This window comes from Mandrillus leucophaeus, unplaced genomic scaffold (genome assembly GCF_000951045.1).
Source record: "Mandrillus leucophaeus isolate KB7577 unplaced genomic scaffold, Mleu.le_1.0 Scaffold139, whole genome shotgun sequence".
NCBI lineage: Eukaryota > Metazoa > Chordata > Mammalia > Primates > Cercopithecidae > Mandrillus > Mandrillus leucophaeus.
The window spans coordinates 2872717-2886355 of record NW_012101354.1 but is presented as its reverse complement, the minus strand read 5'-3'; the positions used below and the strand labels follow the sequence as shown (position 1 = coordinate 2886355).

The following is a 13639-nucleotide window of genomic DNA, read 5'->3' as shown; positions in this document are numbered from 1 at the left end:
GATCCACCTGCCTCGGCCTCCCATAGTGCTGAGATTACAGGCGTGAGCCACCATGCCCAGCCAAGACTCCGTCTCAAGAAAAAAAAAGAAAAGAAAAGAAAAGAAAAGAAAAGAAAAGAAAACAAAAGAAAACAAAACAGGCTTATTGGACTAAAGAGCTATTCATCTACAGCAAGCAAAGGGTAAACCAGGTTAGGCTCAGCAGACCTAGGGGTGAGGGTGAGGGGTCAAAGGTTATTCTCACCAGGCAGGCAGAGGGCCCTCAGCCTCAGGTGGGCAAGTTGGACATCTGCAAGGCTGGGCAGCTCATCCATAGTGTCTACCAGGACAACATCTGAATGCCCAGCCTGGAGCATCGACTCCACTGCTCTGGAGGGGAGGGAGTCAGGAAATAAGAGAAGGAGTCTGCCCTGAGCACCTAACCCTTGATTCTTCTCATCAAGCCTCCCTCACCTGATATCCTCCTTGTTAGGGTCACTGGCTGTATAGAAGCCTCCACAGCGGAGAAGATCACTGCCCCCAGGGTGATGCCAGGACAAGCGCTTCACATGGGACAGAAGAGGGTCATTGTGGGAGAAACACCTAGCTCCACGCTACCCTTGCCCCCACACAGACCTCACAGAGGTTCCTCCCTCCACATTGTCCCTGGCCTCCCATGACCCTCTAATCCACAGCCATTACCCTAACCCTCACACTGACCGGTCCACGGCCCTGATGAAAGTGGCCAAATGCTCTCCTGACCTCACTGTCCAGAATTCGGTTAGGGACCCAGAAGTAACGGGGGAGGCTGTGAAATGAGAGTGGTATTACAGTTTGACTCAGTGACTTCATTACAACGTAAAGCTGTTATTACAAGGAAGCTGCTTCAGAGGGACCATTCCAAGGGATTTCAGGTTTAGGGATCTAGGAGGTAAGAGAAATAGCTTTGTGGGTGTCTAGGAGGCTGGAGTTTGTGGGAAGTCCTAGCTTTAGAGGATCAAGGAACTAAGGGAAGATTGAGAGAGCAGCAGGGTTGGGGTGCACTGGGGCATCACCTGGTGGCTACGTCGAACCTCTCGTTGACCGTGCTGACTCTCCAGCCTCTGGCTGCCTGCTTCTTCCGCTCAGTCTCCCAGTCTTCCGCTGTCTCCATGAGAGGAACTGGTGGTTTTCTGGAGCCAGAAGCCTGGCCTAGAACAGGAGTGAGACATAGAGGAGGAAGGAGAAAATCGGAGACAGCTTCTCGGCTCTTTGTCGTCAGCCATCCTCTGCTTTTTCAGATTCTTCCTTACCCTAAAGTACTCTCACTCACCAGCCTTGCTCAGGGTTATCCCCGAATACTGTTGGGCTGGATTGCTCTGAGCTCTGGCTTGGACAATGGCCATGGTCACCTGTGGAGGAGAGGACATTCCATCCTTTGGCTTAGGCTGAGTAAGTGAAAAGAAGGAAATGGAGCACATGTGTTGCTCCACTCTCTTTGCCAATAATAAAGAAGAACAGTGAAGAAAGTCCCTAGAGAAGGGGGCTTCCTCAGGTCATGGGGACTGGGGTCGGGAGAACAAATCTGGAACCACAGAATCCTAGAATGATGATTCTGGGAGGAATCCTGGTTTTTCAGAGGAGGAAACTCGCCCAGAGTCACACTGCTGGTAATTAATAGAGTAAGGCTAGAGCGCAGGCTCTTTACTCTCATCACACAATCATTTATCCCAGCCTTTTAGCCTTTCCTTGAGAGAAGCAGGGGGAATGATGAGAGGATCCCAGGGACTGGAGGAATCTTGGAAATTGTCAGTGAGAGGATCCCAAGGTTCTGAGATGAGGAGGAAGCCTCAGGTTAGGGGCCTCTTACCTGAAAAGCCTGAGGCTCTAGGCCTCCAGCCTCAAAACCAACTCTGAGTAGCCGGAAGTCTCGGCCATGAATCATAATCTCCTCAGGGATAAATTTAAGCAGGGACCCTGGACGGAGGAGCTGGACTCGGGACAAGCCGCTCACTGAAGTGAAGAGGTACAGAGCAGTGTAACCATGGATCAGGGTCCCTCCAGAAGGGACTCTTCCAGCCCATCCCACTCCATCCCTGCTGTTTTCTGAGAATATAGGGAGGATGAGGAGGAGGGAGTTCCAACACCCCCAGTGAACCCCTTCATCAAACCCCCCCAACTTACCAGCCTCTAATCGCCCAATGTTGACCAGGGCAAAATCATATTCACTGCTTAAGGGAGTGTCCTAGAGGAAGCATGTGACTGGGTAGACATCTGAAATGGCCCTCATTTTCCTACTCTGGCAGCCCCAACCCCTAGGGTGTAACTACCCTAGAGAGAGTTCCCACTGATTATCAATGACACATTCAAAAGACAGCCCTTAACCCATAATGTTTGTCTAAATCCTGCTAGACTCCCCTACCCATTTCCCACTAGCTGTCATTTTTGTTGCCCCAACCATCTCACCTCATTCTGCTGCCATCCACAGGGCTGGAAGGTGACCCTAAAGTTGGTACAGATCAGGGTTCCAGACAATTCGGGTTCCAGCCCCTTCCTCACCCCTGGGGCCCATGCTAGGATCTGCTCCCCTAAAGGGGAAGAAGGGAAGCCCCGTTATGACTATTCCCAGTGTTGCCCACACTTGGATACACCCACCCCTCTGAGAAAGGGAGATCTAAATAGGGAAGATTAAAATCCTCCCCAAAGCCCACTACAATGTAAGCTTATGAGGAGGAAAGATGTGTGTGTGTGTGTGTGTGTGTGTGTGTGTATATATATATATTTAAATTTCTGTAACTAGAACAGAGCCTAGAACAGGGCCTGGCACATAGCAGGCACTAACTATGTATTGAATAAGTAAATTTGAAAAGGGGTAACAGGGTCAAGGAAACAGAAGGAATGTCAAGGTCCAGCTCTCAGCCAGCTCTAGAGGCCGTTGGGGAGGACAGTGAGCCTCAGGCAGAAGTACTTTGAGCCAGGAGAGGAACACAGGGGTATCTTTGGTGAGGGCATGAAACGAGATTGGTATAGGATGAAATTTGGAAGAGTCTTTGGAGAGTGCTAGGGCATTATTACCTGGGAGGCATCTGGAGGCCAGGCAACTGCTAGGCTGATGACTCCTGGGCTCCGGCATCCTGCTTTCCTGGACAGACTTTGGTCCAGAGAGTTGAGGGGGGTCTAGAGTTAACCCCTAGGCTCCCCAACTCCCCAAAGGTAGCTGCCTTTAGAGGCCTACACTCACACTCTCGGGGGGAACTGAGATCAGTGTCTGTGGGGAGCTCCAGACCTACCAGGGCTGGCAGACAGTAAAGGGAGGAGCTGGTTAATGGATAATGAGACAACGAAATTGAGACTATGAAAAAGACAGACCAGGCTCCATCAGCAGAAGCTGATAGGACAGACACACCCTCCTCCTCCTCTAGAACCTTTGCTTCCCCCTTTTATCTCCACCTCATCCCCATTCTCACCCTCTTGCCGACACCCCCCCGCCAAATTCCTTCTCCTTACCCCCATCTCTGGCTCCTCCTTCTGGGGGGCAATGTTGAAACTCTGGCCCCGGCCCCCCCACCACATTTCTCTGGCTCCATCCGGGGACGGAGCAGTTAAGGGTGGGAAACCTCAAGGATGCTCACCCACCTCAGGGAGAGGCTGAGTCTTCTTGAGAAGAGGGCAGTTAGGGAGAGGGGTAGGGGGTTGGACACAAGGGAAAGGAGCATTTGAGGTGCACAGAGCAGAGTGTGGGGGTCCTTGGAAAGGTGTGTCCAGCCCAGCCTGAGAAGTCTCCTCGGAAACTTCAGTCGACTCTGGAGAGGGCGGGAGAGATGCCCAGCCCCTTAAAGGAGAATACACACAATTCTGGAAAAGTGGAGAGGAAACGGTGGAATCTGAGACGGACGGGTTGGGGAGAAATGGGGACTGAAAGAAAAATATCGACTCTCTTCTTTACCCCAATCCCAGGCCCTGTTCTCTTCCTGTTCATGAGTACTGGGGACTGTTTGAAGGGAGCAGCTCTATTGATTATGCAGCTGGAATCATTTGGGCTACCTCTCTGGAGTGTCTCAGTGATGACTTCCCTTGGAAGCTCAGTTCTTTTGTCTTCTCAAAGGGGTTTGGGGCAGGGAGAGGGGTAGGAATGTGAAAGTGGTTCAAGCCTCCTTGTCCCCTCTTCCAGAAGAAAATGAAAATTAGACCTGGGGGGAATTAGGTGGGGAAGCAGGGAAACTGGTTAAAGTGGTTTTGCATGTCTTTCTCTAGAGGGCATGACACAGACATCATGTGAAGAGTGCAGTGGAGAAGTATAAAAAGAGATGGAAATGTGTCCAAGATGCAGGCACAAGTACAAGTATGCTTGTGTGCAAGTCTTGTGGATGCGGGTGGGACAAAAAGATCTTACCAGTTAATCTTGCCCATCACGTAGATACACAACCAATTGGTGCCCATTCCCGTATGTGACTCCACCCCTCCAACCCAGACACCAGATCTCCAAATGAATGATTCATGTTCAGGGCTTTCACAGGTGAGGGCTGGAAACCTCTCTTCAGCTCAACAGTCCATCCCCCGTCCCTCCCATCTGCAACCCAAGAAGCAAAGATGGGTAAGAAAAGCTGGGAACAAGGAGAGAAGTCAAGGAGCTGCAGCTCCTTTAAAGGAGGGGGACTTCGGGACAGCAAAGCAAAAATCTTTATTTAGACATGAAAAAGACAGAAAAAAAATACAAAATAAGAGTTAATGAGCTGCTGTTTTATTGCTTTTGAATCTACAGAGGCAGCAATCCTTAGGTGGGGGCACCAGTTTTCCAAAGTGACATTCAATTTTTCCCTCCCCCAGTACACCACCCTTCTGGCCTCAGCTTTCAGTTTCCTGTCTTGGCTGCAACTGTGGAAATAGTGAAGATATTGTGAGACAGGAAGTCAGTCTGCAACAAAGAGGTATACACCTGCTAGGAAGGTGGCCCAGAAGCCTGATTCTAGAAGTCCTAAAGGCTACAGAGCATCACCACCCCACCTCCCCCTAATGCATTCCATGGGCCTCAACCTCTTGGGGGAAGAAAATACTTCCCAAAGTCTGTTGTAAAAAGAAAATAGGGGCTGGGCGCAGTGGCTCACACCTGTAATCCCAAGCACTTTAGAAAGCCAAGGCAGGCGGATCACTTGAGGTCAGGAGTTCAGGACCACCTGGCCAACATGGTGAAACCCCATCTCTACTGAAAACACAAAAATTAGCCAGGTGTGGTGGCTCACACCTATAATCCCAGCTACTTGGGAGGCTGAGGCAGGAGAATCGCTTGAACCCAGGAAGCAGAGGTTGCAATGAGCCAAGATCTCATGACTACACTCCAGCCTGGGCAACAGAGCAATACTCCATCTCAAAAAAAAAAGCATAGGAAGAGGTGTGTACCTAACTTTTAAATCCCATTATCCACTTTCCTTCTCACCACCATCCTTTATTCAACAGCCTCATTCTATTATTTAGCACTTTGAGGTGTGGAGACAGTGGAGGAACACGGAGGAAAAAATATCGGGCAAGGGAGTGTGGGGGCGGTGGCTCATGCCTGTAATCCTAGCACTTTGGAAGGCTGAGGTGGGTGGATCACCTGAGGTCAGGAATTCGAGACCAGCCTGGCCAACATGGTGAATTCCGACTCTACTTAAAAAAAAAGAAAAAAGAAAAAAAAAAAAGGCCGGGCGCGGTGGCTCATGCCTGTAATCCCAGCACTTTGGGAGGCCGAGACGGGCGGATCACGAGGTCAGGAGATCGAGACCATCCTGGCTAACACGGGGTAAACCCCGTCTCTACTAAAAAAATACAAAAAACTAGCCAGGCGAGGTGGCGGGCGCCTGTAGTCCCAGCTACTCGGGAGGCTGAGGCAGGAGAATGACGTGAACCCGGGAGGCGGAGCTTGCAGTGAGCTGAGATCTTGCCACTGCACTCCAGCCTGGGCGACAGAGTGAGACTCCGTCTCAAAAAAAAAGAAAAAAGAAAAAGAAAAAAAACATTAGCCAGGCGTGGTGGTGGGTGCCTGTAATCCCAGCTACTTGGGAGGCTGAGGAGGCAGGAGAATCGCTTGAACCCAGGAGACAAAGGTTGCAGTGAGCCGGGATCGCGCCATTGCACTCCATCCTGGGCGACAAGATCGAAACTCTGTCTCAAAAAAAAAAAAAAAAAAAAAAAAAGGTGAGGGGTCGGGGGAAATTAGGAGAAAAAAATTGGGAGATTTGGATCAATACTTAACCAGGAATGGAGTGGGCAGGAGCTGAGGGTTAAGGCTGCCTCTCCCCATCCCACACACCCCCAGCAGAAGTACTAGATGAAGACCAGGGTGGAGAGGCAAGGGGCTATGTCAGATTTTTCCATTTTCAGAATCCTGGTCTGGCTGCAGGTTTGTGCCAGGAGTAAAGGCTGCTGGGAGGGGCAGCCGGAGGAGGGAGGTGGAGCTGAGTGACTCACAAGATGAGTCACAGATCCAGTTATAAGCACAGAAAGAGGCCAAGGTCCTTCCCACCCCCATTCCTCTTAACTGCTACCAGCCAGCTTCTGTTGCTCTTTTCTACTGCCCCTTACCCACTTGGCCAATGCAGGAGGTGGCACGGAGAAGGTCTACATGGGGACATCGTAATATTTTGTTACCCAACCAACATATGGGGGCAAAATACCCTGTGATTTGCAGACAGGGTGTCTGCAAAGTAAAAAAGACAGAATGCCTGCATGACTCATCCAAATCTATAGTTGAAAGACCTGGAGGGAAAGAAGGAAATTAGAAAAATCTGGAGTGCAGGTGATTCCAGGCCGGGAAGGGGCTTCTAATTCTGTCTTCTCACCTGTGGCTGTATGTCTGGGGCACTGACTCATTGGAGAAGGAAGACACAGAGGCCGGGCACGGTGGCTCATGCCTGTAATCCCAGCACTTTGGGAGGCCAAGGCTGGCGGATCACCTGAAGTCAGGAGTTCAAGACCAGCCTAGTCAATATGGTGAAACCCCGTCTCTACTAAAATACAAAAATTAGCTGTGCATGATTGCGGGTGCCTGTAATCCCAGCTACTTGGGAGGCTGAGATGGGAGAATCGCTTGAACCCAGGAGACGGTGGTTGGAGTGAGCCGAGATCGCACCACTGCACTCCAGCCTAGGCAGCTGAGGGAGACTCTGTCTCAAAAAAAAAAAAAAGAAAAGAAAAAAGAAAGAAGACTCAGAGTCCAGAGGTGTCTGAGTAATTCAGAGACAATCATCTCAGAAATACTCTTTACTGAGGGAAAAAAAAAAAAAAAGTGACTGGAACCTTGGACACGTGGCTAAAAGGAGTAAGAATGGCAAAAGCTAGGTTCTCAGAACACATTCAAAACCAGTCTCCTTCTTTTGGGCTCAGTATCCCCCTGCAGATATACAACATGAAGTCACTGCTAATTCTTGTTTGTCTGTGGGCCTCAGTTTTGCTTGATAGAAAAAAAAAAAAAAAAAAAAAGCTGAGCTAATAGATGCAAGGTACTTCCCTTCCATGGCCCTCTACAGCACTGAGTTTAACACCATCCCCACTCCTTAAAAAGACTGAATCTTTAAAAAAATCTTTGGATATAATCTTTTTATTTTGTTGATAAAAACCAGTATGGAGGAAAGACTTCTGGTTAAATCTTGTAACTTTCAATAAATGCAGCATAGGTTAAGGAAGATGCAGAAGCCTAACCTACAGTAATACTTACTCCACTGGAGATGGGGCAGAGAGCATAGCAGGGAGGGAGTAGCACTGTCTAACATCAAAAAGGGAAAAACAAGAACCCTGAAAATCTCCCCTCTCCATTAAAAACTTCAGTAGGTACCCCAGTTGCCCTGGATTAAAGGAACTAAGTGCACTTAAATGTAAGCCTGAGAGATATATCATCCCTCACTTGGGGTTAAAGGGTCTACCTTCCCCCTTCACTCACACACCCCTCCTTAACTAAGCAATTTTTCTGCCCATTTCCAGTGCAGGCCATATGTCCCTTCTTTCCTTCTCTCTAACCCAGTAACGACATGGGCTTGCCTCTTCTATTCCTCATCCTCCCAAAATACCACAAACCAAGCTGAATCTATATTAATTTCCCAGGCATTATTCCTTCACCTCCCCCCATCCCACCAAGTCCCTCCCCAAAAGAATGAAGCAAAACAAACTTCACTATCTCCTATAAAAAATATCCATTGTCTCAGGGTCTCTCATCCTTAGAATGGAGAGGTTTTTCAATGCCTCAATAAATAGTTACCTTCCCAAATAAAAAAAATAATTTATTTCTTAATAAAAAGCTATAAGGCCTAAAGCCCCATTTTACCATATTCACCCCACACCACCCCTCAAAATTTCCATCTTTTTTTATTTGAAAATAAGGCAAAAGGAATTGGGATTGGCTAACTTATAAATAAAAACAAACATGATACAAGGTTTTTTGTTCATTTGTCCTCAGTTGTTAAAAACAAAAGTATTAACTAGAATCTAACAACAGATCAAATCCAAACACAGCAGTCCAGTGGAGAATCAAACTTTTCCGGCTTTATTCTCTGGGAAAACCCCTGGTCTGTTTTCATTCCTATTGGTCCAGGCCAGCATCCTATGACATGAAGGCCTACATTAGGAAAGCTAGGTGAGCTGTGCAAATTCAGGGTGTCTGAGCCACCTGTTGTTGTTTGGTGTGTGATGGGGGTGGAGGCGCACACCGTGGTGTTCTCACTAGTGTTGTTCAAATCACAGAAACAGGGACGTAGCTAGGGTGAGGTGAGTAAAGCACTCACCTTGGACACAAAATTTAACGAGTGCCCAAAAACCCAATAACCAAGATAAATGCTATTTTAATGCAGCATTTTTTAAAAATCACAATTAATGTAAAAAAATCTATGATGGACAATGTATTAAAATTTAAATTAAAATGATTCATCCCTATACTTACTCAATTCAGTCCCACTTCCCTCCTCCTAATCTCAGTCCTGTCAGATCCTGTAAGATTTCACTATTTTACTCAACATAAATTTTTTGCACTAATTTTTTAAATACTGCATTTTTAAAAGTATCTTGATTAATTAGTTTTATAGTAACCCTTAAATTTTGCACCTTAGGGGAGTGCTCATCTCATACCAGGTTCCAGACCTGCTTAGACATATACACATCCCTTCCTTTGGAATCTCACTGCTTCCTTAAAACAAATCTATTTTCAAAGAAAAAACCCTAAGAATTAATAGTCATAGGAAATTATTAAATCAGATTTGGAAAATAGGTGATTTCTGAGTTTGTTGAGGAGAAAATAACCTTTCTAAACCGTGAGCATTTCCAATGAGGACAATCTTGACTGGCTACCGAGGAGGAAAACACACACACATATATGTACGCACACATGCGCATGCATGTATGCACAACTGCTTTAGATCAAATGTGGGGATTACGTCCCATGGGATAGGTTATGAGTACATACCTCAAAAGAGAAATCCAAACACAGAAAAACAGCCCCAGTTAATACTCTGGACACATAAGTACACTTATTCTCCTTCTTCACATCCACCCGGGAGTGTATACAATTGCATAGTTGACTTTTTTTTCCCGGAAAATAATATAAAGAAAAAGGAAAATTGGCCCAGGATAGGTCTTCTGGTTTAAAGCTCTTAGAAATGGCTCTGGCCAGAGCATAGGCTGTTTAGACTTGTGCTTTGTGCAAAATGTGAAGGAGCTCCCCCTCCTGTGTCCACATCTCCACTCCCAGCCCCTAGAGAACAGGGATGGGTCAGGGAAAGGGAGAAATCTAAAGACAGATCAGCTCATTGGGAGTCATCTGTGCTCTGTGGTTATAGTTCACTAAAATATATTTCTCTAACTACCTTTTTATAAATTGCCCCTATATATTTCAACATCAGTCCTAATATCAAAAATATCTCTTCTTATAAAGTATTTTTAATTATTTTAATAAACTAACCACAGATTAAGGTCAGCTATGGCTTAACAAAAGAAGCCGGGATGTTAAGTTCATTCTCCAAAAGTAGAGCAAAGGGAGAAAGAACCACTTAAGTAGGAGGAAAAAAATCATTTCTTAAATGTTTTTGCTTGCTGGGGTCTTTTCCTTAAAAAAAAAGTCAATAAAATAAGTTGCTTTCTACAGAAATGCAGCAGCCATAAAGGATTGTAGTGCTCTACTTAGGTTTTTGGTTTTGTTTGAAATAGTCTGGCTAAAATGTCTGTCCTCCCACCCCTCCCAAGGTGCGCTCAAACCCCAATGTATGGTTATTGCCGTGGTTAAAAAATAGATCAGTTCTGTCCCAATTCACCTGGAGAAAATGCAACACGCACGACTGCTATTCTCACCACGCTCTTCCCTTTCCCACTGGGAACTTAAACAAATACAATTAAAGACTTAGATGAGGAAAAGATAGGGGGTAATCAGCAATCTCTTTTCAACTCTTCTCAAACTGTAACAGGTGACAGATGACTGCTTGGAAGGAAATAAAGCTTAAGAGGAAAACGATTTCCCTTTAAGTTCCTCCCTTTCCCATCTAAACAAACGGATTTAAACTACCCCCACCTCCTAACAGGCACCCATGAGGACACATTACTGCCTTGTCTTTCCAGATCCTTCAAGGAGAAGAATTTATCCAACCTTAATTTCTATCTTAATTCAAATCAATAGCAAATATGTCCAATTTCCCACTTCCCCTCCACACCTCTCACTCCACCACCATGTGCTTTTTCCCAACCTAAAGAACTTTGGTTTTCTTTTATTGACTGAGAACCTCCTTTGCCCATTCCTCCCCAAGACTTCTGCCCACCTCCCACCCCCACACACCAAACCTTCCCCTGCTACTTTCTCTTAGGTCCTTGGATGGGACCCAGGAGGTTGTAAGACAGAATCGCCATCTTTCCCCCTTGTACCTCAGTCTCATCAAGTCAAGCTCTGCAGGGGAATAGTACAGCCCCTGGGGCGCCATCCAGCCCCGACCTGCTCTTGCCAGCCTGGCAGCACGCCTGTGCGCACACACTTAAAAGTTTCCAGGCAGGCTCCCACAAACATTACTGCATTTGCCCCGTCAACATGGGGACTGTGTTCTTGATGAGCCAATTAGTTGAGCTTAACTTTGTTTAGCCTCCTTGCCCTTCAATGTTCCACCCGTTCAGAACCTGTGCACCAGGAGCTCCCCATCCGGTTCCCGCTCCCTCCTCCTCAGTTCTTCCCTGTAACAACAGGAACAGAAGTTGTTTGTCTCAGGGTGTCCATAGAAGCTGCAGTTCGGTTGTTTGCATTTGGTCTGGGTTGGGGGAAGCCCCCGGAGACCTCCAGCCCATCCATCTGGCTCAGGGGGCTCTCTGTAGCCATTGCTATAGGAATTGGCCACTCGGTAGGGGGGTGGTAACAATGTACCCCTGTGAACTCCATCCTTAGAGTGGCTGCCTGGCTCCAGAGAAGGGATGCTGTCCTGATGGGGGTAGGGTCGCCCAGGAGGGCACTGTCTGGGGAAGGTGGCATATGGTGGTAGGCCCCCGACACATGGACCTCCTGCCAATTGCCTCCGGGGTTCCTGGCAGTGGACTCCACCCCCAGAAGGCCGAGGGATAGTAAAGCCCCCAGGGTAGCCAGTAGAAAATGCCATTGCCTTGGACTCTGCTGGGGGACCGGTCGGCTGCTCTTCCCTAGCATCTGGCTCTGGCTTTTTGGCTGGAGGAGGGCCACCCCCTATTCCTCCATTCATGATCTTCCTCTCTGCCTCCTTCTGCTTCTGTTCTGCCAGGAATCTCTCCTCAGCATCAGAAAGGTAGCGCTGGATCATCTCCTCCTGATACTGGTGACGATGACCCATCTTCAGGGTTCCAACAAAAATAAACTTCCCCTCCCCTTGCATGGCAGTCCTCAGAATGCTCAGGCTCTGCATCACCTCCTGGCTATACTTGCTCCCTCCGTTACCAATAGACTCAGCTGGGGGCTTCTCAGACACAGGCCCATCCCCAGCTGCCTCCTCCTTGCCACCCTTCCAGCTCTTCAGTGCATTTTTCTTCTTCTTCTCCAGTGTCTCAGTGCCGCTGCTTCCCCCCGACCCTGTCCCCACCCCTCCAGGCTTCGACCCCTTGCTGTGCATCAGGCCCCCCATGTTCTTCTTGAGCTTGCTGCCCAAGGTTTTGCCAAAGCTGCCCAGTTTGTTAGCTACAGAATCTGCTCTCTTCTTTTCCTTCTCCCGATCTCGCTTTGACTTCTCCTTCCGCCGGCCGCCCTCGTTGCTGGTGGAACTGCTGCCAACTGACTCCTTGTCTGAGTCTCCAGACTCAGGAGTGGACCGGGGCTCATCTCCAGCTGAGGCAGTGGGGGACTCAGGCTGGGCCAGAGGAGCCTGGAAGAGACAAGAACACTGTTGACAGTTATCCCAGCAGCCCGGGATGGGGGAATCCCCCAGGGACTCTAGCCCATCCATCTGGCTAAGGGAGCTCCCTGCAGTCATGGCTATAGAAATTAGCCAGGTAGAAGAAGGGTGGACACCTATGAACTCCGTCCTTTGTGTGACTGCCTAGTGACTGCCTTGCTCCAGAGAAGGGCTGCTGTCATGATGAGGGAAGGGTCACCTAGGATGGCACTGTCCTTCCTGGGTTCCAGTCAGTCAGCTTTCTCCCCCACTGCAATCTGACTCCCTTCTGTAATAAGGAGATAGTAGAATGAAGCCTTTCTGTTCATTTAGAACAACGAGCAACCATATGATATGTGGCTTCTGGGTGAGAGGCCCAGGCACTAGAATGTTCTTCATTATAAATTTCTCTATGCCAAATTCTGCTCAAAACTAATCTCAAGAAAGTCTTGACTAATCAAAACTAACCAAGTCTAGCCACTTTGTATCCCCTCAACTTTTATACATTCCGCATTGGGGTTCATCAATTTGCCCTTACTCCTGTGCTCCTGTTCTAACTCAGAGCCCACTGAATTATGAGCTCTTTAAGCTACTCCGTCTCCTAGTGCCCAAAACAGAGGTCTATCTACAGAAGACTTAGGACAAAATAATGATCATCTCAAGTTCAACAAAGAGTCCTGAAAACCTTTCTTAAAGAATATGTTAAGCCAGGCGTGGTGACTCATGCCTGTAATCCCAGCACTTTCGGAGGCCGAGGTGGGCGGATCACCTAAGGTCGGGAGTTCCAGACCAGCCTGGCCAACATGGAGAAACCCTGTCTCCACTAAAAATACAAAATTAGCCGGACATGGTGGTGCATGTCTGTAATCCCAGCTACTCAGGAGGCTGACACTGGAGAATCGCTTGAACCCAGGAGGCGGAAGTTGCAGTGAGCTGAGATCGCACCACTGTACTCCAGCCTGGGCAACAAGAGCGAAACTTCATCTCAAAGAAAAAAATACAAAAATTAGCCGGGCATGATGGCGGGCACCTGTAATCTCAGCTACTCGGGAGGCTGAGGCAGGAGAATCGCTTGAACCCAGGAGGTGGAGGTTGCAGTGAGCCGAGATCGTGTCACTGCACTCCAGCCTGGGCGACAAGAGCAAGACTCCATCTCAAAAAATATATATATGTTTCAGTATCAGACAACAGAGCCTGGCTGGAGAGGAGATGTGGAAAACAGGAGACTAACGGTTTTAAAAAAGCAGGAAAGGGCCGGGTGCGGTGGCTCATGCCTGTAATCCCAGAACTTTGGGAGGCCAAGGTGGGTGGATCACCTGAGGTCAGGAGTTCGAGACCAGCCTGGCCAACAT

At 48.0% G+C, this 13639-nt stretch overlaps 2 protein-coding genes across 2 annotated transcripts in view; both read right to left on the bottom strand.

The window, feature by feature from the left end:
* MTMR11 (myotubularin related protein 11) overlaps nt 1-3785 on the bottom strand; it is an 8641-nt gene extending 4856 nt beyond the window's left edge. The window contains exons 1-10 of the mRNA XM_011973641.1: nt 3466-3785; nt 3034-3109; nt 2425-2546; nt 2143-2203; nt 1829-1971; nt 1292-1370; nt 1035-1170; nt 700-787; nt 454-542; nt 245-369 (exon numbers count right to left, since the gene is read on the bottom strand). Of these exons, the coding sequence (XP_011829031.1) occupies nt 245-369; nt 454-542; nt 700-787; nt 1035-1170; nt 1292-1370; nt 1829-1971; nt 2143-2203; nt 2425-2546; nt 3034-3109; nt 3466-3531 (985 nt within the window). The 5' untranslated portion in view covers nt 3532-3785. The remainder of the gene's footprint in view (nt 1-244; nt 370-453; nt 543-699; nt 788-1034; nt 1171-1291; nt 1371-1828; nt 1972-2142; nt 2204-2424; nt 2547-3033; nt 3110-3465) is intronic.
* A 3733-nt stretch (nt 3786-7518) lies between these two features.
* OTUD7B (OTU deubiquitinase 7B) overlaps nt 7519-13639 on the bottom strand; it is a 95995-nt gene continuing 89874 nt past the window's right edge. Inside the window, exon 12 of the mRNA XM_011973640.1 lies at nt 7519-12278. Coding sequence (XP_011829030.1) covers nt 11070-12278 — 1209 coding nt within the window. The 3' untranslated portion in view covers nt 7519-11069. The remainder of the gene's footprint in view (nt 12279-13639) is intronic.